Source organism: Nerophis lumbriciformis, linkage group LG14 (genome assembly GCF_033978685.3).
Source record: "Nerophis lumbriciformis linkage group LG14, RoL_Nlum_v2.1, whole genome shotgun sequence".
Lineage (NCBI taxonomy): Eukaryota > Metazoa > Chordata > Actinopteri > Syngnathiformes > Syngnathidae > Nerophis > Nerophis lumbriciformis.
In genome coordinates, this window is record NC_084561.2 from 42,797,085 (window position 1) to 42,821,978 (window position 24,894).

The 24,894-nt window shown below is 41.2% G+C and overlaps 1 protein-coding gene across 2 annotated transcripts in view; it reads right to left on the minus strand.

Annotated features, from left to right (window-relative positions):
- Positions 1–24,894, minus strand: part of fam102bb (family with sequence similarity 102 member Bb) — a 108,869-nt gene that overhangs the window by 53,500 nt on the left and 30,475 nt on the right. For both annotated transcript variants that reach the window (XM_061975498.2, XM_061975497.2), the window contains exons 3-5: positions 17,543–17,572; positions 6,389–6,505; positions 2,975–3,021 (exon numbers count right to left, since the gene is read on the minus strand). In XM_061975498.2, coding sequence (XP_061831482.1) covers positions 2,975–3,021; positions 6,389–6,505; positions 17,543–17,572 — 194 coding nt within the window. The remainder of the gene's footprint in view (positions 1–2,974; positions 3,022–6,388; positions 6,506–17,542; positions 17,573–24,894) is intronic.

Genomic DNA, 24,894 nt, shown 5'->3' on the forward strand with positions numbered 1-24,894 from the left:
TTAATGCTGAAAGGTACATACAGGTTTTGGAGCAACATATGTTGCCATCCAAGCAACGTTACCATGGACGCCCCTGCTTATTTCAGCAAGACAATGCCAAGCCACGTGTTACATCAACGTGGCTCATCCCATTGAAAATGTGTGGTGCATTATGAAGCCTAAAATAGCACAACGGAGACCCCCGGACTGTTGAACAACTTAAGCTGTACATCAAGCAAGAACGGGAAAGAATTCCACCTGAGAAGCTTCAAAAATGTGTCTCCTCAGTTCCCAAACGTTTACTGAGTGTTGTTAAAAGGAAAGGCCATGTAACACAGTGGTGAACATGCCCTTTCCCAACTACTTTGGCACGTGTTGCAGCCATGAAATACTAAGTTAATTATTATTTGCAAAAAAAAAATAAAGTTTATGAGTTTGAACATCAAATATGTTGTCTTTGTAGTGCATTCAATTGAATATGGGTTGAAAAGGATTTGCAAATCATTGTATTCCGTTTATATTTACATCTAACACAATTTCCCAACTCATATGGAAACGGGGTTTGTATTTGTATTAGGAAAAGTATTACACCAGAGCTGATAGTGAATTTAGTTCAGGCTATGCATACGAGGGGTACATCATTTGGCAAAAAGTATAGAATGCAGAAGTAAAGAATCATTTTCAGGTCAAAACTTTGCCTCAGGCTGAGCCACATTTTTCTCTGTGGCCAAATATGTACACTCACTGAAAGGAAGAAAAATAGGACAACTGAATGTATGCTATGTCAAGACGGTGTTACCAAACAATAGACATAAGTGTGAATTCTTATGGTGTCTTTCTCAGCTACAGTATAAGAGCCTCAGCCAAGGTCAATGCAATCAAATGTTAAATGGACCTTCCACAACATTAAACATTTTGAATTGAATCTTGACTGATGCTTCAGCACGTTTCATAAAGTTATTTTAGTACTCTGTGTGATGTGCATGAAGTACTAGCAAAACTGCGGCTGAAACAATTTGAGTATACAGTAGCTCACTCAGTTCAGTGCATACTTGCCAACCTTGAGACCTCCGATTTCGGGAGGTGGGGGCGTGGCCGGGGGTGGGGCGGGGCGTGGTTAAGAGGGGAGGAGTATATTGACAGCTAGAATTCACCAAGTCAAGTATTTCATATATATATATATACTAGAGATGCGCGGTTTGCGGGCACAACCGCGGAGTCCGCGGATTATCCGCGGATCGGGCGGATGAAATTTAAAAAAATTAGATTTTATCCGCGGGTCGGGTCGGGTCGGGTCGGGTCGGGTCGGGTCGGGTCGGGTCGGGTCGGGTGGTGGAAATAAAAAAAAATTAGATTTTAAATAGATTCAGGCGGGTGGCAGTTAAACCAATTCGGAAATATATATACATAGTTAAATGTTGTTACCCACATACGAAAAACGAGCAGGCACCTGCAGCATATGCCACAACAGAAGAAAAAAAAAAAAGAGATGGACACTTTTACGGAGCGGAGAAGGCCCCCGACGCCTCGCCGGGGTCGAGGCCCCTTCCCCCGAGAGGGCCCCACCGGGAGCCGTAGCTGAGGCGATCCGCGAGAAGGGCCCGACGCACGTCCAGGGTCACCACCGCGCCCACCGCACCGACACCCCGCCTCGTCCGCCTTCGCCGCGGCCGGCGTCACGCGCAGCAGGTAAGCAGCTTACCTGCCCGCCACCCCCGTGGCCGGGGGCTCGTAACAGGGGTCACTCCGCGCGCTCCGCCCGCGCAGCTTACCTGCCCGCCACCCCTGTTGCCGGGGGCGCGTAACAGGGGTCACTCCGCGCGCAGTGCGCTCACGAAAGGGGTGGGGCTCACCCTGGTTGATATAGACAGCAGCTAGGACGGTGGCCATGGAAGTTGGAACCCGCTAAGGAGTGTGTAACAACCCACCTGCCGAATCAACTAGCCCTGAAAATGGATGGCGCTGGAGCGTCGGGCCCATATACCCGGCCGTCGCCGGCAGCGAGACGCGCTTGGAGGTGCGGTCAGCGCGGCTCCCATATGATTGCGCACTGGTGTGAGTCTGGGTCGTGACAGCGTGGCACGCGAATGTCTGTGCTGCATTGGATCAGTCTCCTTTCTTTAACAGGCAAAAGCTTTATAACCTCACTAATGCCTTGCATCGTCTATATTAGATATATAACAACGGGCGGGTGCGGGCGGATGCGGTTCTGATCAAATGTTAGATCGTGTGGATGGCGGATGGTTGACGACTTTCTGATGCGGTTGCGGATGAAATAATTGCCTATCCGCGCATCTCTAATATATACATATATATAGATATAGATATCTACATCCTGAAAATATGCAAACAAAACTATGTTTAGATAATTGATACTTCAAACTTGCATAAATAAATATTAAGGAATATAACATAACTTGGCTTCTGAGAGCTTCAAAATGTAATGACTAAAATGCTAAAGTTGTTGATAAACAAGCAATTATTTGAATAACTAAATATGGTCATTTTAAATGAAATATTATGATAATTTAAAATCAATTATTTCAAATATGTTTATTTTAATGTATAATTCTATGGCTGGATGTAATAAGGAGTCAGGAAAAAATACAAATAAAAATACAATTAATTTTGATGTTTTTAGCAAAATATAGTAAAAATGTATTTAGTTTTTTTTTTTTTTTTTAAATTAATAAATATATTTATTTTTAGGTAAGATAAACATAATAATACAATTTATCTCGAGTCTGGATGATTTAGTTCTTGTCACCCTGTTGTCCTCCCGTCATGAAAAAAGGCTGTCCTCACTCAGGTCTCCATGGAGCTGGAGGGGGCGTGGCTTCCAGCTACTGCTGAAAATCGGGAGATTTTCGGGAGAATATTTGTCCCGGGAGGTTTTCGGGAGAGGCGCTGAATTTCGGGAGTCTCCCGGAAAATTCGGGAGGGTTGGCAAGTATGGTTCAGTGTAAAAAAAAAAAAAAGGTACTTTTTAACTTACGTTTTGAAACAAGGGTCGCCTGACATGAGCTGAGTGCTGATAATAACCTGTGAAAGGGAATAAAACATGATTCATGTTAGAAGTGAGGAATACTTTACAGTCTTAATAGCACTAACATAGCATCAGTGTGTGGAAGGAATGTTTGGATGTAAACTTTCTCTTCTGTACAAGAGTCTGCAAAAATCCTCTTTCTACAAAACAATGACTTATTTGAAGACTTTCGCTCAGGATTTAAAACACATCTTTCCACGAAGTCAGCACTAGTCAAAGTTACCAGCGACATCGTTTGCTTCAGACAAAGGACACTTAGTGTCTAACAATCTCTGTGAACCTTTTCAATCCGGTTTCAGGGCAAATCACTCTACGGAGACAGCCCTCGCAAAAATGACTAATGATCTACTGCTAACGATGGATTCTGATGCGTCATCTATGTTGCTGCTTCTTGATCTTAGCGCTGCTTTCGATACCGTCGATCATAATATTTTATTAGAGCGTATCAAAACACGTATTGGTATGTCAGACTTAGCCTTGTCGTGGTTTAACTCTTATCTTACTGACAGGATGCAATGCGTCTCCCATAATAATGTGACCTCGGACTATGTTAAGGTAACGTGCGGAGTTCCTCAGGGTTCGGTTCTTGGCCCTGCACTCTTTAGTATTTACATGCTGCCGCTAGGCGACATCATACGCAAATACGGTGTTAGCTTTCATTGTTATGCTGATGACAGCCAACTCTACATGCCCCTAAAGCTGACCAACACGCCGGATTGTAGTCAGCTGGAGGCGTGTCTTAATGAAATTAAACAATGGATGTCCGCTAACTTCTTGCAACTCAACGCCAAGAAAACGGAAATGCTGATTATCGGTCCTGCTAAACACCGACATTTATTTAATAATACCACCTTAACATTTGACAACCAAACATTTACACAAGGCGAATCCGTAAAGAATCTGGGTATTATCTTCCACCCAACTCTCTCCTTTGAGTCACACATTAAGAGTGTTACTAAAACGGCCTTCTTTCATCTCCCTAATATCGCTAAAATTCGTTCTATTTTATCCACTAGCGACGCTGAGATCATTATTCATGCGTTCGTTACGTCTCGTCTCGACTACTGTAACGTATTATTTTCGGGTCTCCCTATGTCTAGCATTAAAAGACTACAATTGGTACAAAATGCGGCTGCTAGACTTTTGACAAGAACAAGAAGGTTGGATCATATTACGCCTATACTGTATATACCTTTATATACATATATACTTATATATATACCTATACTGGCTCACCTGCACTGGCTTCCTGTGCACTTAAGATGTGACTTTAAGGTTTTACTACTTACGTATAAAATACTACACGGTCTAGCTCCGTCCTATCTTGTCGATTGCATTGTACCATATGTCCCGGCAAGAAATCTGCGTTCAAAGAACTCCGGCTTATTAGTGATTCCCAGAGCCCAAAAAAGGTCTGCGGGCTATAGAGCGTTTTCTATTCGGGCTCCCATACTATGGAATGCCCTCCCGGTAACAATTAGAGATGCTACCTCAGTAGAAGCATTTAAGTCCCATCTTAAAACTCATTTGTATACTCTAGCCTTTAAATAGCCCCCCCTGTTAGACCAGTTGATCTGCCGTTTCTTTTCTTTTCTCCTCTGCTCCCCTTTTCCTTGTGGAGGGGGCGGGGTGGCACAGGTCCGGTGGCCATGGATGAAGTGCTGGCTGTCCAGAGTCGGGACCCGGGGTGGACCGCTCGCCTGTGCATCGGCTGGGAACATCTCTGCGCTGCTGACCCGTCTCCGCTCGGGATGGTGTCCTGCTGGCCCCACTATGGACTGGACTCTTACTATTATGTTGGATCCACTATGGACTGGACTCTCACAATATTATGTCAGACCCACTCGACATCCATTGCTTTCGGTCTCCCCTAGAGGGGAGGTAGTTACCCACATATGAGGTCCTCTCCAAGGTTTCTCATAGTCATTCACATCGACGTCCCACTGGGGTGAGTTTTTCCTTGCCCTTATGTGGGCTTTGTACCGAGGATGTCGTTGTGGCTTGTGCAGCCCTTTGAGACACTTGTGATTTAGGGCTATATAAATAAACATTGATTGATTGATTGATTGAGATATATATGGTGTATCGTGACATGGCTTAAAAATATTGAGATATTAATAAAAGGCCATATCGCCCAGCCCTAGTCTGAAGTCCGACCTTTACATTTGCGATTCGGGACCAACATTTTTATTGGCCCTCAGCATATTCTAAACATAAAAGTAAACATGGCCTAACATCAGAAAAATTGCCTACTATTACTTTATTACCCATAGTTTTTTTCTTTAATTACAGGTAAAAGCCAGTAAATTAGAATATTTTGAAAAACTGCGTTGACCCTGGATCTCAGGAAACAGAGTGGACCGACACCAGCAGATGACATGGCACCCCAAACCATCACTGATGGTGGAAACTTTACACTAGACTTCAGGCAACGTGGATCCTGTGCCTCTCCTGTCTTCCTCCAGACTCTGGGACCTCGATTTCCAAAGGAAATGCAAAATTTGCATGGTTGGGTGATGGTTTGGGGTGCCATGTCATCTGCTGGTGTCGGTCCACTCTGTTTCCTGAGATCCAGGGTCAACGCAGCCGTCTACCAGCAAGTTTTAGAGCACTTCATGCTTCCTGCTGCTGACCTGCTCTATGGAGATGGAGATTTCAAGTTCCAACAGGACTTGGCACCTGCACACAGCGCAAAATCTACCCGTGCCTGGTTTACGGACCATGGTATTTCTGTTCGAAATTGGCCCGCCAACTCCCCTGACCTTAGCCCCATAGAAAATCTGTGGGGTATTGTGAAAAGGAAGATGCAGAATGCCAGACCCAAAAACGCAGAAGAGTTGAAGGCCACTATCAGAGCAACCTGGGCTCTCATAACACCTGAGCAGTGCCAGAAACTCATCGACTCCATGCCACGCCGCATTAACGCAGTAATTGAGGCAAAAGGAGCTCCAACCAAGTATTGAGTATTGTACATGCTCATATTTTTCATTTTCATACTTTTCAGTTGGCCAACATTTCTAAAAATCCCTTTTTTGTATTAGCCTTAAGTAATATTCTAATTTTGTGACACACGGAATTTTGGATTTTCATTTGTTGCCACTTCAAATCATCAAAATTAAATGAAATAAACATTTGAATGCATCAGTCTGTGTGCAATGAATAAATATAATGTACAAGTTACACCTTTTGAATGCAATTACTGAAATAAATCAAGTTTTTCAAAATATTCTAATTTACTGGCTTTTACCTGTATGTTTAAATACAAAGCCCATGTTTACCTGCACTAAATAGATTGAATAAACAAAAGGTCAGGCCCAAACAATTAGACATGATCTTGCTGCTCTTTTTTTATGCTTTACTCACTTTAAGAATGGAGTTATCCTGGCGAGTATTTTTGGTGTCGTAACCTTCCAGTAGACATCTTCGTGTTGTACTGCCTGAGCCGGCAAACTCCGATAAATTCAGATTTGCGAAACCGAGCTGTAGGGAAAAACAATTACACAGATGTTATTTTTTTTTCGGGAAGGTCTGATTATGAAATGGACAAGTCAAAAGAAAGGCCGTCACAAAAATACTTCCATTCATGCGAAGTAAGGACTCATGTTTTTATGATATACTTTGGGTTAAATTGGCTAATTTCCACAATGTCTATACCATACTTGCCAACCCTCCCGGATTTTCCGGGAGACTCCCGAAATTCAGCGCCTCTCCCGAAAACCTCCCGGGACAAATTTTCTCCCGAATATCTCCCGAAATTCAGGCGGAGCTGGAGGCCACGCCCCCTCCAGCTTCATGCGGACCTGAGTCCGCTTTCCCACAATATAAAGAACGTCTACAGTAAAGCAGTCCGTCTGCCGTAAACAGCAATGTTGTGACACTCTTAAACAGGACAATACTGCCATCTAGTGCATTTGATGAAAGCACTTTTGTGCGTGCCACACAGCAATGCATCATCAGAGAGGGTGTTCAGCATGGTTAGAAACATAGTGACAGAGAATAGAACAAGGATGGACAATTCAACCCTTAACTCAACAATGAGTAGAGAAGTGTTGTGTGTGTGTGTATATGTGTAAATAAATGAACACTGAAATTCAAGTATTTCTTTTATTTATTTATATACCGTATTTTCCGCACCATAAGGCGCCCTGGGTTATAAGCCGCGCCTTCAATGAACGGCATATTTCAAAACTTTGTCCACCTATAAGCCGCCCCGTGTTGTAAGCCGCATCTAACTGCGCTAAAGGAATGTCAAAAAAACAGTCAGATAGGTCAGTCAAACTTTAATAATATATTAAAACCAGCGTGATGTGGGCGCGCACGGAATCGTATATCAACATGGACAGAGCTGCGTGAAAAAAGCCACCGGGCCTCTTCGCGTAAACTTAAACTTACCTTAACCACTCGCTCATCTTTTCTTCATCCATCCCTTCGAGTTAGCTTTTATGATGACGTCGGCTGGAAAGGTCTCTTTTGGCAAGGTCTTCCTTTTGAATATCACCATGGGTGGAAGTTTCTGTCCATTAGCATGGCAAGCTAGAACCACAGTGAAGGATGACTTCTCATTCCCTGTGGTGCGAATATTCACCGTACGTGCTCCCGTTGTATCCACAGTGCGGTTCACAGGAATATCAGTTGCTGTGAAATAGTAATCCGTGTGCGGATGGAGAGATTGCGTCTTTTCATGAACCGGATACCTGTCGCTTAGTAGGAGCCATTTTGTGGTCTTTACAGATGTAAACACACAAAGGAAATGAACCGTAATATCCGCACGCTTTTTCTTCTTCTACGCGGGCGGGTGGTTGCTTACAGTAGAAGAAGAAGCGCTTCCTGTTCTATGGGGGCGGGTGCTTACCTTGGCGGTTGCTTGCGTAGAAGAAGAAGCGCTTCCTGTTCTACCGGGAAAAAAGATGGCGGCTGTTTACCGAAGTTGCGAGACCGAAACTTTATGAAAATGAATCTTAATATTTATCCATATATAAAGCGCACCGGGTTATAAGGCGCACTGTCAGCTTTTGAGAAAATTTGTGGTTTTTAGGTGCGCCTTATAGTGCGGAAAATACGGTATATATATATATATATATATATATATATATATATATATATATATATATATATATATATATATATATATATATATATATATATATCTAGAATTCACTGAAAGTCAATTATCTCTTATATATATATATATATATGTATACATATATATATATATATATATATATATATCCATCCATCCATTTACTACCGCTTATTCCCTTCGGGGTCGCGGGGATATATATATATATATATTGTTGCGTTTTGGACCAGTTGTTCCTCCCAGGGAATTCAAGTCACAATTCGCTCCCAAGCTCTTTACGACACTTTAAAGCTGAGTTGAAAAACCACCAGAGACAGAATAGGTATTTTGTTGTATATTCTCAAAGCTTTGCCAATATACATTTTGAGACCAGTCTAACCCTAGAACATTCTATTGCGCCTCCCAAAATTGTCTGTCTTCCCGATCCCACCACCCTCTCTCTCGTCCCATCTCTGTAGACAAAACAAATGCTAGTCAAAACACATTCCAAAGAACTTAAGGTTAACACACAGTTTACTTGCAGACAGAGCAGCAAGAGAAGAAATGGAAAACACGAGCTGTTTTCAAATATGACTATGAAATAAAAGAAGTACAACTTAAATTCGGATATATGTAAATATCTGCCTCCGACAATTTATATATATATATATATATATATATATATATATATATATATATATATATATATGAAATACTTGACTTGGTGAATTCTAGCTGTAAATATACTCCTCCCCTCTTAACCACGCCCCCGCCCCAACCACGCCCTCACCCCCCACACCCCACCTCCCGAAATTGGAGGTCTCAAGGTTGGCAAGTATGGTCTATACTGTACGTTCGGGATGCTATGATTCCACAATACAATTTGTCGATAATAGTCCGTGTGTAAAAAAATTGATTTAACTAACATTTAAGGCAAAATCCACCATTTCAAACACAATAACATCACAGAATGTTATTTTCTTTTTAAGGAAGCTAGACAATGTTGGTTTGTTTTTATTGCTGCTATTTTGACTGCCCTTTCCTTTACATACACATTGATACTTTGTTTTGTATTGAAACTTTGTCTGTTTTAAAATAGACAACAGTTTAATAGAGCACACACAGTATAAATACAATGAAGTAGTCAACGTAATTGATAGGTAGTTCATGCCTAAAAAAGCCTAAATGTGCATTTAAAAGGTGAAGGCTAAAGTAGAGCCACTGAACATGCGTAGGCTTCGTAATCTGATTAGTCGACTAATCATTAAGATAGTCAATGATTAGTCAACTTTCGAAATAGTCGTTATGTGTTGCACTACTGTACAGTATATACTCCAAATGACACCAAAATAAATGTACTTTAATTGTACGAATAATAGGGGCATACTTGTCAACCTTGAGACCTCCGATTTCGGGAGGTGGGGGGTGGGGGGCGTGGTTGGGGGCGTGGTTAAGATATATATATATATAAGAAATACTTGACTTTCAGTAAATTCTAGCTATATATATATATATATATATATATATATATATATATATATATATATATATATATATATATATATATATACATATATATATACATAAATAAAAGAAATACTTGAATTTCAGTGTTCATTTATTTACTAATATACACACACATAACACTCATCTACTCATTGTTGAGTTAAGGGTTGAATTGTCCATCCTTGTTCTATTCTCTGTCACTACTTCAGAACACACACATTATACAAATATACATTATAAAATCAATAAGAAAACGGGAGCTCTAATTTGGGAGTCTGAATTAGGATCAGAAGTTCCTATATAAACATTGCGTACTCACGTCGCCTTTTTGTATTGATTACTGCAGCTGTGCACTGGATTCATTCACAAATACAAACTACAACTCACAAACACTTTAGAGTTAGGCTCCACCATCAGAATGTGTACTTAAACTTATAAAGATCACATGGATACTATTCAGTGAGTTGATTCACCAAAACTAACCTGTTATACAGGAGGAAAAAGCACACAGGACGTTTCAATTGTTCACAGACTGGTCGCTCTCATCAGAATGACAAGACGCTCCCGGTCTGCAGGTGATAGCATTCAATTCGGAAGAAACGCCCTACTGCCCCCTACTGACCAATGTGAATACTGATAAATGTGTAATGACAGCTCCAAAAACGAATTCAAACCACAAAATAAACTAAATAAATCAACACAAAAATGTGACACATTATGGGTGGGTCACATATGCATGTACAACAGGCTGTCAACACGTCACTCAGGTCCGCATGGAGCTGGAGGGGGCGTGGCCTCCAGCTCAGCCTGAATTTCGGGAGATTTTCGGGAGAAAATTTGTCCCGGGAGTTTTTCGGGAGAGGCGCTGAATTTCGGGAGTCTCCCGGAAAATCCGGGAGGGTTGGCAAGTATGAATAGGGGTGTAACGGTACGTGTATTTGTATTGAACCGTTTCGGTACGGGGGTTCCGGTTCGGTTCGGAGGTGTACCGAACGAGTTTCCACACGGACATATTAAGTAGCGTAACGCACGTTGTGTAAACAATGCACACCGAGGCACAACACACGGCATGCTAGCAGCTAACGGGCTAGGATAGACTGACCATACGTCCTCTTTTCACCGGACATGTCCTCTTTTGCAGAGCTGTCAGGGCGGAGTTTCTTAAATGCCTCGAATGTCCGGCATTTTGAGTTAGGGTTGCGTGTATTTTCAATGTACGTTCAGGGTTAAGAAGGGGTTAAAAACAAAACAAACAGCAGCATTGGTGAGGGAGGGGCAGAGACAGAGAGAGAGAGAGAGTTATGATAAACGTGCATGTGTCGCCAGGCTCTGCTTTTTATCCATAGATTTATCACATTTAATTTTTTATTATCTATAGCAGGGGTGTCAAAAGTGTGCCCCGGAGGACATTTGCGGCCCACAGCTAATGTTTTAAAGGCCCACGGCACATTCTAAAAATACTATTAAAATAAACAAAAACATAACAAAGGTGAAATAAAAAAGCTTAAAGGTGAAATGTAATTTAGAAAAAGTTGCAATGTTGACTATTTTTTTTTCTCTTTCAAACGGTCATTGCTCAAAACATAATATTGAATCAAAATCAATGTTATTATTGTCATGTCTGTGTGATCATGTTTTGTTTTTGGATTTTTTGTGCACTTTTGTTTTGTTTTGTCACAATAGCAACCATTAGTTTTCACCTGTCACGTCACGCACCTGTTTCACGTTTTGAGTCACGCACCTGTTTTCGTTAATCATGTCTATAGTATTTAAGTTCATTGTTTTCAGTTTGTCGTTCTGACGACATCCCCATATTTATGCTTCTGCACACTCTCCACACCCTTATGATCCTTGCGGCTCTTTTTTCATGCCGGTTCCATGCCAAGTAAGTTTTTGTTTATTAAGCCACAGTTAGTGTTTTTTGTTGTTCATAGTTTTTGCCTTTGTGCAAGTGTTTAGTTTCATAGTTTGTTCTCCGCCATTGTGCGCGCCTTTTGTTTACTTCCTTGTTTTGTATTTATAGTCTTTAAATAAAAAATGTAACGTATTTTCCGCACCATAAGGCGCCCTGGGTTATAAGCCGCGCCTTCAATGAACGGCATATTTCAAAACTTTGTCCACCTATAAGCCGCCCCGTGTTGTAAGCCGCATCTAACTGCGCTAAAGGAATGTCAAAAAAACAGTCAGATAGGTCAGTCAAACTTTAATAATATATTAAAATCCAGCGTGATGTGGGCGCGCATGGAGTCGTATATCAACATGGACGGAGCTGCGTGAAAAAAGCCACACGGCCTCTTCGCGTAAACTTCCCTTAACCACTCGCTCATCTTTTCTTCATCCATCCATCCCTTCGAGTTAGCTTTTATGATGACGCCGGCTGGAAAGGTCTCTTTTGGCAAGGTCTTCCTTTTGAATATCACCATGGGTGGAAGTTTCTGGCCATTAGCATGGCAAGCTAGAACCACAGTGAAGGATGACTTCTCATTCCCTGTGGTGCGAATATTCACCGTACGTGCTCCCGTTGTATCCACAGTGCGGTTCACAGGAATATCAAAAGTCAGTGGAACCTCGTCCATGTTGATAATGTTCTCTGGCCGGATCTTTTTTTCAGCTATCTTGTTTTTACAATATGCACGGAAAGTAGCCAGCTTTTCTTGAAAGTCTTTAGGCAGTTGCTGTGAAATAGTAGTCCGTGTGCGGATGGAGAGATTGCGTCTTTTCATGAACCGGAAACCTGTCGCTTAGTAGGAGCCATTTTGTGGTCTTTACAGATGTAAACACACAAAGGAAATGAAACGTAATATCCGCGCGCTTCTTCTTCTTCTACGCGGGCGGGTGGTTGCTTACAGTAGAAGAAGAAGCGCTTCCTGTTCTATGGGGGCGGGTGCTTACCTTGGCGGTTGCTTGCGTAGAAGAAGAAGCACTTCCTCTTCTACGGGGAAAAAAGATGGCGGCTGTTTACCGTAGTTGCGAGACCTAAACTTTATGAAAATGAATCTTAATATTAATCCATATATAAAGCGCACCGGGTTATAAGCCGCACTGTCAGCTTTTGAGTAAATTTGTGGTTTTTAGGTGCGGCTAATAGTGCGGAAAATACGGTACTCACATTCCCGTCTCGCCCGAGCCAACTTTCCGTTGCTTCCCGGAAAAGCATACACCCAAGACCAAGTCTTGACAATTATGAATTATTGACCTATCCAAGGTTCCCATTACTTCACATCAAATATTCCACTAAGAAAAATATTTTTGGTGGAAGATTTTGCAAATTTGGTAAATAAATAACCAAAAAATGTATATTTTGTTGTTTTCTTACTTTATCAAAAATTAACCGAACCGTGACCTCTAAACCGAGGTACGTACCGAACCGAAATGTTTGTGTACCGTTACAACCCTAGCGAATATACACTTCAACTACAAAGCAGACAGATATTTTAGTGGGGTGGGAGGGATACATTAGAATAATAAAGAAAAATGACTCCATAAGTATGCACACACACTAATAGGAGACGTTTGTGTTCGGAATTCAACTGAATTCTAAAACATAAACAGGTACATGTTATGGTTTTGTTGAAACCAAGGTAAGTCTGTTAGCAGTTATTCCAAAGGGTGTGTTTGGTGCCAAAACAACAACGTGCATCACCATACCATACCCACAGAGGAATCATCATGCTTTCCCCAGCTTTTGCAAACGTTGGTTGTATTATGAACAGTTTAAAAACAGTGAATTAAGCCAGAGAATCTTCTAGACTGTTGTTTAACAGCAGAAGACAGGGTGGAGTTTTAACTTTTAACTAGAGATGTCTGATAATGGCCTTTTTGCCGATATTCCGATATTGTCCAACTCTTAATTACCGATTCTGATATCAACCCATACCGATATATACAGTGGTGGAATTAACACATGGCTCATGGGACTCCTGACGCAGCAGACAGGTACCGACAGGCCAAGCGGTGTGCGGCTTCAGCTGTCGCGGAGGCAAAAACTCGGACATGGGAGGAGTTCGGTGAGGCCATGGAAAAAGACTTCCGGACGGCTTCGAAGCAATTCTGGACCACCATCCGCCGCCTCAGGAAGGGGAAGCAGTGCAGTGTCAACACCGTGTATGGTGGGGATGGTGCTCTGTTGACCTCGACTGCGGATGTTGTGGATCGGTGGAGAGAATACTTCGAAGACCTCCTCAATCCTACCAGCACGTCTTCCTATGAGGAAGCAGGGCCTGGGGAATCTGTGGTGGGCTCTCCTATTTCTGGGGCTGAGGTTGCCGAGGTAGTTAAAAAGCTCCTCGGTGGCAAGGCCCCGGGGGTGGATGAGATCCGCCCGGAGTTCCTTAAGGCTCTGGATGTTGTGGGGCTGTCTTGGTTGACAAGACTCTGCAACATCGCGTGGACATCGGGGGCGGTACCTCTGGATTGGCAGACCGGGGTGGTGGTTCCTCTCTTTAAGAAGGGGAACCGGAGGGTGTGTTCCAACTATCGTGGGATCACACTCCTCAGCCTTCCCGGTAAGGTCTATTCAGGTGTACTGGAGAGGAGGCTACGCCGGATAGTCGAACCTCGGATTCAGGAGGAACAGTGTGGTTTTCGTCCTGGTCGTGGAACTGTGGACCAGCTCTATACTCTCGGCAGGGTCCTTGAGGGTGCATGGGAGTTTGCCCAACCAGTCTACATGTGCTTTGTGGACTTGGAGAAGGCATTCGACCGTGTACCCCGGGAAGTCCTGTGGGGAGTGCTCAGAGAGTATGGGGTAACGGACTGTCTTATTGTGGCGGTTCGCTCCCTGTATAATCGGTGTCAGAGCTTGGTCCGCATTGCCGGCAGTAAGTCGCACACGTTTCCAGTGAGGGTTGGACTCCGCCAGGGCTGCCCTTTGTCACCGATTCTGTTCATAACCTTTATGGACAGAATTTCTAGGCGCAGTCAAGGCGTTGAGGGGATCTGGTTTGGTGGCTGCAGGATTAGGTCTCTGCTTTTTGCAGATGATGTGGTCCTGATGGCTTCATCTGGCCAAGATCTTCAGCTCTCACTGGATCGGTTCGCAGCCGAGTGTGAAGTGACTGGGATGGGAATCAGCACCTCCAAATCCGAGTCCATGGTTCTCGCCCGGAAAAGGGTGGAGGAGATCTTGCCCCAAGTGGAGGAGTTCAAGTACCTCGGAGTCTTGTTCACGAGTGAGGGAAGAGTGGATCGTGAGATCGACAGGCGGATCGGTGCGGCATCTTCAGTAATGCGGACGCTGTATCGATCCGTTGTGGTGAAGAAGGAGCTGAGCCAGAAGGCAAAGCTCTCGATTTACCGGTCGATCTACGTTCCCATCCTCACCTATGGTCATGAGCTTTGGGTCATGACCGAAAGGACAAGATCACGGGTACAAGCGGCCGAAATGAGTTTCCTCCGCCGGGTGGCGGGGCTCTCCCTTAGAGATAGGGTGAGAAGCTCTGTCATCCGGGGGGAGCTCAAAGTAAAGCCGCTGCTCCTCCATATCGAGAGGAGCCAGATGAGGTGGTTCGGGCATCTGGTCAGGATGCCACCCGAACGCCTCCCTCGGGAGGTGTTTCGGGCACGTCCGACCGGTAGGAGGCCACGGGGAAGACCCAGGACACGTTGGGAAGACTATGTCTCCCGGCTGGCCTGGGAACGCCTCGGGGTCCCACAGGAAGAGCTGGACGAAGTGGCTGGGGAGAGGGAAGTCTGGGCTTCCCTGCTTAGGCTGCTGCCCCCGCGACCCGACCTCGGATAAGCGGAAGAAGATGGATGGATGGATGGATGGATGGATGGAATTAACACATTATTATGCCTAATTTTGTTGTGATGCCCCGCTGGATGCATTAAACAATGTAACAAGGTTTTCCAAAATAAATCAACTCAAGTTATGGAAAAAAGTGCCATATTTATTATTGAAGTCACAAAGTGCATTTTTTTTTTAACATGCCTCAAAACAGCAGCTTGGAATTTGGGACATGCTCTCTCTCTGAGAGCATGAGGAGGTTGAGGTGGGGGGAGGGGAGGGTGTATATTGTAGCGGAAGAGTTAGTGCTGCAAGGGGTTCTGGGTATTTGTTCTGTTGTGTTTATGTTGTGTTACGGTGCGGATGTTCTCCCGAAATGTGTTTGTCATTCTTGTTTGGTGTGGGTTCACAGTGTGGCGCATATTTGTAACAGTGTTAAAGTTGTTTATACGGCCACCCTCAGTGTGACCTGTATGGCTGTTGACCAGTATGCCTTGCATTCACTTGTGTGTGTGAAAAGCCGTAGATGTCATGTGATTGGGCCGGCATGCAAAGGCAGTGCCTTTAAGGTTTATTGGCGCTCTGTACTTCTCCCTACGTCCGTGTACACAGCGGCGTTTTAAAAAGTCATACATTTTACTTTTTGAAACCGATACCATACCTGCCAACTACTCCGGTTTTCCCGTAATTAGTACGGTTTTCATCAACCTATTCCGGGTTACGGTTGCAGTGATAAAAAATACAGTTTTTCATTAATTAAAAAAAAAAAAAAAAAATTTAAGTTTTATTCGCGAAATCGCGTAACAACAATGACAATCGACACTGCTTCCCGTAACTTCCTATCGAGCCATTCCGAATGCCATGCGCGAGGCTATTTATAGCACCGCTGCCAAGCACGAGGCACCAGTTGCCATTGTTTCCAAACGAGCGAACGATCATGGAATCAGCCGGAGAAAAATCGCAAACGAGTCTTAAACCGAAAAGAAAACTGCAGTCATTCCGTGAAGAATATTCAAAAGCCTATCCGGGAATAATTATCCGTTCCAAAAAGGGTGAAAACTACGCGAAAAAAACACAAGTCTAATGCCGCTGCTAAATTTGGATTTTAGCCACAAAAAGGTAATGACACCAATGTTATCTATTGGAATTGTTTAGTACTGTTATACTGTTAAAAGTGTTTATACTATTTATGCTTTCAAGTCCAAGTTGAAGAAATCTTGTTAAATGTTGACAGCATAACTACCAAAATACAGAAGTATGTCCTTAATATTTTTGCAGTGCTATTTCTGTTGAAAAGTTCAAATGATTACATTAGAGATGTGATGTGCCACTTTTCAAGTGTCTGATGGCTTCAATTAATTTTCATTAATTTTTCATATTTTGAATTCTTTTGAAAGGCTTACAAAAAAACTACATTTGAATTGTAATTCCATGCTATTGACAGGACTATTAATTTGAATGAAGTTAGCTTACCATGTTTACAGTATGATAATTGTGATAGAAATGTGAATTTTAGGCACAGATTATTTTTTACAATTGAACAAGGCAGTAGATTATACAAGCTTGGACAGAAAGTTGATAATGACACCAATTTTTTTTTAATGGAATTGTTTAGTACTGTTTTACCATTTGTTTACTGTAAAAAGTGTTTATACTTTCAATTAACAAATTGAAGTCTTGTGAAAGGTTGACAGGATAACTGGCATTAACTGTCAAAATAATTTCAAACTATTGAAGTTAGCTTACAGAATAAGCATGTCAATCAACCCATATGATTTTTGCTGTAATATTTTTGTTTTGAAAAGTCACTGTGACTGATAGAAAAGTGATGGTTTTAGCAACATTTTAACCTGTCTGAATGCTAATAATCATTTTGCGTCGGGGGGGGCGAAGCCTGAGCCCCCCACCAGGACTTTGTCCTGGACCTACCGGGGCCTGCAACCCCTGGACCCTGGCTACTAGGTTTTTCTGATTTCAAAAGTTGGCAGGTATGCGATACCGATAATTTCCGATATTACATTTTAAAGCATTTATCGGCCGATATCGGCAGTCTGATATTATCGGACATCTCTACTTTTAAACCTAATAAAACATGCAAATCATTTGGAATCGGCCCGTAAACAAACAGAATGTATTCATCATAATCTCAGTTTTCCCATCATAAAGATGGGCCTACATCTGCTATAAGTCACTCTGGTGGAATAAAAAGGATGTGTGCATTTACCTTAGCATACGCCTTCCCCCCCTTCAGTTCCTAGAAAGAGAGGCAAACAATGTCATCTTTGATGGCGGTGGTTACAAAAAGTCTTGAGGCTTTCAGCATGATGAAGTAGGACAAAACACATCAATCCTGGACCACGCTACGGACATGTGACGGTCAAATGTCTCTGAACATCGCCGGTTTGTGCTGTGACACAATTGCCTTCCATAAATGACTTTTAAATTCATGAATGTAATGTCATCTTTAAAATAAATTGATAACATCACCAAGTGTTTGGAGTAGGGATGTCCCGATCCGATATTTGGATCGGATCGGCTGCCGATATTTGCCAAAAATTGCGTATCGGCAAGGCATGGGAAAATGCCGATCCAGATCCAGTTTAAAAAAAAACTACGGTCCGTGTTTTCCAACACACCGATTTAAATAATACATTCCACTTTTCTGCTGCTCCGTAATTTCCGTTCCGCATTTTCCAGCACACCTTCAACACATCCACAGGCACGCAGTTGCTTTTAGCTGCTGGCATTACACGACAGGCTCTTCTCACTCTTTCCTGTGTCTCCCTCTCACAGACAGCAAGCGCACCTTCTTACACACGTCACATACTGTCACGTCATACGTCACATACTGTCACCACATACGTCACATACGTATAAGCCCTCCCCGAGCAGAGAGGTAGCAGCATGGCTAACGTTAGCTGTGATGCTAGCGCAGCCGTGCGAGCAACGCTCCCTCTAAGGTGCTCGCCTGTGCAATTGGCACTGTTTAAACGTCCTCTGCGCACGGCAAATCTATGCCACGCACAAAATCTAATAAAAAAATAAGCGCATAACAATTTTCGACACACGGACACGACAGAGAAAACACTTTTCGTCATCATTGTTCAAATATTGTAATGTCTGTCGAGACGCTTATCTCCATTCGGTGCCACACGTCCACACCATCAAAATGCTGAGGCAAAAATGTCCACACCAACACCGTATGAAAAAATTAGTGATTTTTTTAGTTGTGATTTCCTTCTCTGCATGAAAGTTTAAAAGTAGCATATATTAATGCAGTATGAAGAAGAATGTTTTAATGTAGACATGCAAGCCTTGAAAGAAAATTTTGAAAATCAAGACTACATTTCCTGCAAATGGGTGCATTTCTACCCTATATTTTAACTTTAGATTTATTCTCATATCAAACTCTTTTGGCTGTCTTTTTGACACTTACATCCGGCGCCCCCCTCCACACCCTGGATTATAAATAATGTAAATAATTCAATGTGATTATCTTGTGTGATGACTGTATTATGATGATAGTATATATCTGATAGTATATATCTGTATCATGAATCAATTTAAGTGGACCCCGACTTAAACAAGTTGAAAAACTTATTGGGGTGTTACCATTTAGTGGTCAATTGTACGGAATATGTACTTCACTGTGCAACCTACTAATAAAAGTCTCAATCAATCAATCAAAACACATAGAATCATCATACTGCTGTGATTATATGCATCAAGTGTTCATTCAAGGCTAAGGCAAAATATCGAGATATATATCGTGTATCGCAATATGGCCTTAAAATATCGCAATATTAAAAAAAGGCCATATCGCCCAGCCCTAGTTCAATGATGCCATTTCTGTTTGTCATGTATAATTTTGTCTATTTTGTGTTTATCCTTGAATAAACAGGTCAGTTTCTTGTTACCAACCATTGTGTATTATTCAAACTCCCCTAATTCAGCTGGCTAGTTGTTATCAAGAGTACTAAAACCCTTTTCAACATGATTCTGACAACTAAGTAGGCTAAATAACTTTAAACTTTAATACATGCTCGGATAGGCCAGTATCGGTATCGGATCAGAAATGCAAAAACAATATTGGTATCGGATCGGAAATGCAAAAACCTGGATCGGGACATCTCTAGTTTGGAGCTTCCTTTAAAAAGGTTAGACAATGTGGCTTCACTTGTTACTGAGTCAGTCAAACTTAAGTTACACTATAAGCATGGGGATTTTATTTTTATTATTTTTTTCAAATATTTGGCTTGATTGTATTCATCTGCAGACTCAGTTTCATGCTACTCTTGAGAATCAGCACGGAAATGTTACAAATGCGCCAAATAAGGCAGTGATGAATCATTTCCAAATTGCAATGTGTTTTAGATAGAAACATAACTTCTGTTTGTTTACATCACAGGACAACATGGAAACTTGAGGCCTGCATAGCTAATACCAGCTCAACCAGTCAGCCGCATGGCGATAAAGGAAACTGTCTGCTACCAATGAAAGATGTGCATTCCACAACATTTCTGTGAGTTTTACAGAGCAATTGTTTCTTACAAACATCTTTCTCATTGGTTGAGGGTGTTGAGTTTCTGTTTCAGAGCCAGCCTTGTTAACACCACAATAATAGTTGCCATGTTGTTATTCTTTCAACCATAAACCAGTTAAGATTGAAATGAGGGCGCCACTGCTAATTGCAACCAAGTTTTAATCAACTTAACTGAAAAAAGATTGATTATGACCTCCATCCATTACCAAACCATTAGCATTACAGTCTTGTTGTCTTTATTGTAACCTGGTTTAATGACAATATCATTTATATTATGGACTTGGAGAAGGCATTCGACCGTGTCCCTCGGGAAGTCCTGTGGGGAGTGCTCAGAGAGTATGGGGTATCGGACTGTCTGATTGTGGCGGTCCGCTCCCTGTATGATCAGTGTCAGAGCTTGGTCCGCATTGCCGGCGGTAAGTCGGACCCGTTTCCAGTGAGGGTTGGACTCCGCCTTTGTCACCCATTCTGTTCATAACCTTTATGGACATCATTTCTAGGCGCAGTCAAGGCGTTGAGGGGATCCGGTTTGGTGGCTGCAGGATTAGGTCTCTGCTTTTTGCAGATGATGTGGTCCTGATGGCTTCATCTGGCCAGGATCCTCATGTTACAGATATATACTATCATCAAAATACAGTCATCACACAAGATAATCATCAGGGTGTATACATTGAATTATTTACATTATTTACAATTCGGGGTGTGCAGGGGGGGGTTATGTTTGGTTGTTATCATCAGTCATCAACAATTGAGAACAGAGAAATGGACATTGAAACAGTGTAGGTCTGACTTGGTAGGATATGTACAGCAAGTAGTGGACAGAGAGAGAGAGAGAGAGAGAGAGATCAGAAAGCATAAGAAAAGTATCTACATTTGATTGTTTTTTTTGTTTTGTTTTTTTTAGACAAAAACACACGATACACTTTCAACTAGTGCATCAACCCAGAAAAAAAAAACCTCCCTCCCCTATTCACACTCACACACACCCACTCACACAAAAGGGGTTGTTTCTTTCTGCCAACAATACTCTGGTTTCCACAACATGGACAACACTTCTGCAAGGGACACAGTCCCTGAAGCACACTTGATTGTTTGTGCTGCTGGTCCACTAACATTTTCATTTAATTACTTTTTTCTTCTTCTTTCTTCTCCCCTATGTAATTATTTTTATATTGTTTACTTTCCCTTTTATCCAAGAAAATATTTATTTATCTTATCTATAAAAAAATAAAAAATAAATTAAAAAATAAATAAAAAAAGGAAAGAAAGGACCTTATCTTCACCAGACCTGGTTGTAAATGAAATTAGCTTCGTTTAAAGGTTGTTGTTTTTTAAAACCAGGTCCAGTCCAGACAATGTCCAAGTCGGGTCCAGCAACACACACCTTCATTCATGTACACTGAGAAAAAAACAAAAACAAAAAAAAAAACAGAAGATTTTGGAACACAACAGATTGCATATAATCTATAAACAAAATTACATTTTAAAAACAAAAACAAAAAAAGTATGTACAGTCCAGCTTATGTTCAGGTCACTAAAAGTTAGGGAATACAACAACAGATAGCATATAATCTTAAAAAATACTGAATAAATGTTTTAAAGAAAGTAATACTAAGTGAATATCTGTTTTTGGCCTTAAAAATAAACCTTTTACCGAGTACTATAATTAAATTGATTAAATCATGATTGTCAATGAACTCTCCCAAAATAACAGAAACCACATCAAGCTTCATAAACAAACCAATCCTTAAACACATTTTTTCAGCTTCCACCCAAAAGGAAGACACAATATGACAATACCAAAACAAATGCAGGGTGGATTCAGACTCCTGACAACAAAATCGGCAGTCATCTGACTCTGTCATATTCCATAATTTTAACATTTTCCCCGTGGGTAAGAAGTTATAAATAATTTTAATTTGAAAATAACGATTTTGCACATCAATAGTAGTTTTATAGATTAGTTTGAATATGGCATCCCACGGCAACGGGCAGTCAAAAAAGTCCTCCCATTTTCCAAATGTGTTGTATGGGGCAGCCTTCAAAGATTTCTTTATTAAATAAAACTTATATATTTTTCTATTTATTTTAGTTCCTTTTTGCCAACTCGAATTTCTTATTAGAGGTTTACAAACAAATAATTTAGTAGTTCCATAATTAATTATTTGTTTCCATCTTTTCCCAATGACTCCAGTTAGTTGATTAAATGAAAAGCTTGAGCAAGCATCACCATACATAGTTATAAATTCTTCATACTTCATAATCTTACCATTCTCATTTATAATATCATTGACAAAAATGATTCCTCTTTAAAACATATTTTTCCAAAAGAAAGGCTTTCCATCTATTACAATATTAGAGTTCATCCATATTATCTGCTGCAAAATATTGTCTCTTTTTTCTGGCACATACAATTGAAAACACCACCATGAGTGGATTGTTTCCTTTATGAACCCCGCCATGTTTCCCAGCAGACTCTCTACATAAGAAAAATGGGAGGGGATCACTTGTAAAAAAGGATACAATTTCTTTTGATAAAATACATGTTTTTTGTCCAACAGGACACTTGTGTACCACTCAGTGTTGAAATACATCTTTGGAACAATTGATGCTTTTAAAGACAGACACATAGCTTCAAGGTTGAGAAGTTTCAGGCCCCCATATTCATACTCATTGTACAAAACCTTTCTTTTAATCTTTTCTGGTTTGCCGTCCCAGACAAAATCGAAGACCCTCCGCTCATAAATCTTAAAAACGTTTTGTGATGGAGCTGGTAATGACAAAAACAAATAAATAAATTGAGGAACAATTAACGAGTTGACAATAGATATTTTACCATACAAGGTTAAGGATTTCCCTTTCCATAATTGCATAATTTTGTCCAGCTTTCTTAGTCGATTATCATAATTTATTGAGCCTAGGTCTTCCAGATTCTCTGGGACAACAACACCAAGTATATTAACTGGACCATCTGTCCACAAAACAGGCACTTTGCATTCCATTCGAAAGGACGTTCCCTTTAGTTTTCCGATCCTTAACATTTTACATTTATCATAATTAAGCTGAAGGCCAGATTGCTGTGAAAATATATCCAAAATTTCAAGAAGGTTCCGCAAACAATGGGGATTGGGGCTGATAAAGAAGCTTGTATCGTCTGCATACATTGTTATTTTACTTTCAATATTATTATTAATGAGCCCGTCAATATTTTCATTTAATCTAACTTTAATCGCCAATATTTCCAAAGCAATAATAAATAAGTATGGAGACAAGGGGCACCCTTGTTTTAGACCTCTTAATAGCGGTATTGTCCCAGAGATGTATCCATTGTTAATAATTCTACAGTTAGTTTTATTATATAGCGTCTTGATCCAGTGTAATAAGGAGTTGCCAAAATTGAAAAAAACTAAGCTTTTACAAATAAAATCTACGCTAATTTTGTCAAATGCCTTCTCCAGGTCAGCTACAAAAATTAATCCTCTTTTATTTTCCATATTATAATTTTCTATGATTTCTAATAACTGTCTAATATTGTTTCCTATGTTTCTTCCTTGTAGGAAACCTGATTGATCTTGGTGAATAATATTTGACAAAACAGACTTAAGTCGTGTAGCCAAACATTTTGCCAGTATCTTAGCATCGTAACACTGAAGTGTTATTGGCCTCCAATTTTTTAGATAAACTGGGTCTTTGTGCTGACCATTTATTTCCTGTTTCAATAGTAAAGAAATAAGACCTTCTGTTTGAGTATTAGACAAAAAACCTGTTTTATACGAGTAATTAAAACTAGAAAGCAATGGTTTCTTAAGCTCTTCATAAAAAACTTGATAAACCTCAATAGGTATTCCATCTAATCCTGGGGTTTTCCCTGGATGAAAGGATTTAACAGTTTCCACAAGTTCTTCCTCTCTAATGAGGCCTTCACATGAATGGCTTTCTTCTGAATTCAATTTTCTTTCATAATTTTTTGGAAAAAAATGTGTAATTTCTGGAGGAATTACCGGATTAGAAAGAATATTTTTAAAGTAATTTTCCATTTCTTTCAACAATGTAGTGTGTGTGTCCAATACCTTTCCATTTGTTTTAATAAGCTTGGAAATGTTCTTTTTAGAACGATTTTTTGTTTGGATATTTAAAAATAATTTTGAACACTTCTCACCTTTTTTCATCCAGATTGCTCTGTTGCAGTCATAACTTTTCAATAATTGTTGTTCAACTAAATCTGCTAACTCCTTTTGTTTGGCTGTAAAGGAATTCAGTTGCTCACTAGTTGGATTATCATTACTATCAATGTTTTTTTGTAAATCCTCAATTTCTTTCTTTAATTCCTGTTCTGCCATTTTAAGTTGTTTTTTTTTCCATGAAGAGTACGAAATGGCACATCCCCTAAAACAACATTTGAAGGCTTCCCAGACTATTTGGGGATTTGATGATCCTACATTATTTTTTAAAAAGTCAGTAATAAATTGCTTTGTTTTTTCAATAAATTCCTCATCCTGTAAAAGCATTTGATTAAACTTCCAATATCCGGGCCCACGTGTATTTTCTTCAATTGCAATATTTAATCCTATACAATTATGATCAGAACGTAATTTATCATCGATTGATATTGCAGTCACTTTATTTAGCAATCCATCCATCCATCCATCTTCTTCCGCTTATCCGAGGTCGGGTCGCGGGGGCAGCAGCCTAAGCAGGGAAGCCCAGACTTCCCTCTCCCCAGCCACTTCGTCCAGCTCCTCCCGGGGGATCCCGAGGCGTTCCCAGGCCAGCCGGGAGACATAGTCTTCCCAACGTGTCCTGGGTCTTCCTCGTGGCCTCCTACCGGTCGGACATGCCCTAAACACCTCCTTAGGGAGGCGCTCGGGTGGCATCCTGACCAGATGCCCGAACCACCTCATCTGGCTCCTCTCGATGCGGAGGAGCAGCGGCTTTACTTTGAGCTCCCCCCGGATGACAGAGCTTCTCACCCTATCTCTAAGGGAGAGCCCCGCCACCCGGCGGAGGAAACTCATTTCGGCCGCTTGTACCCG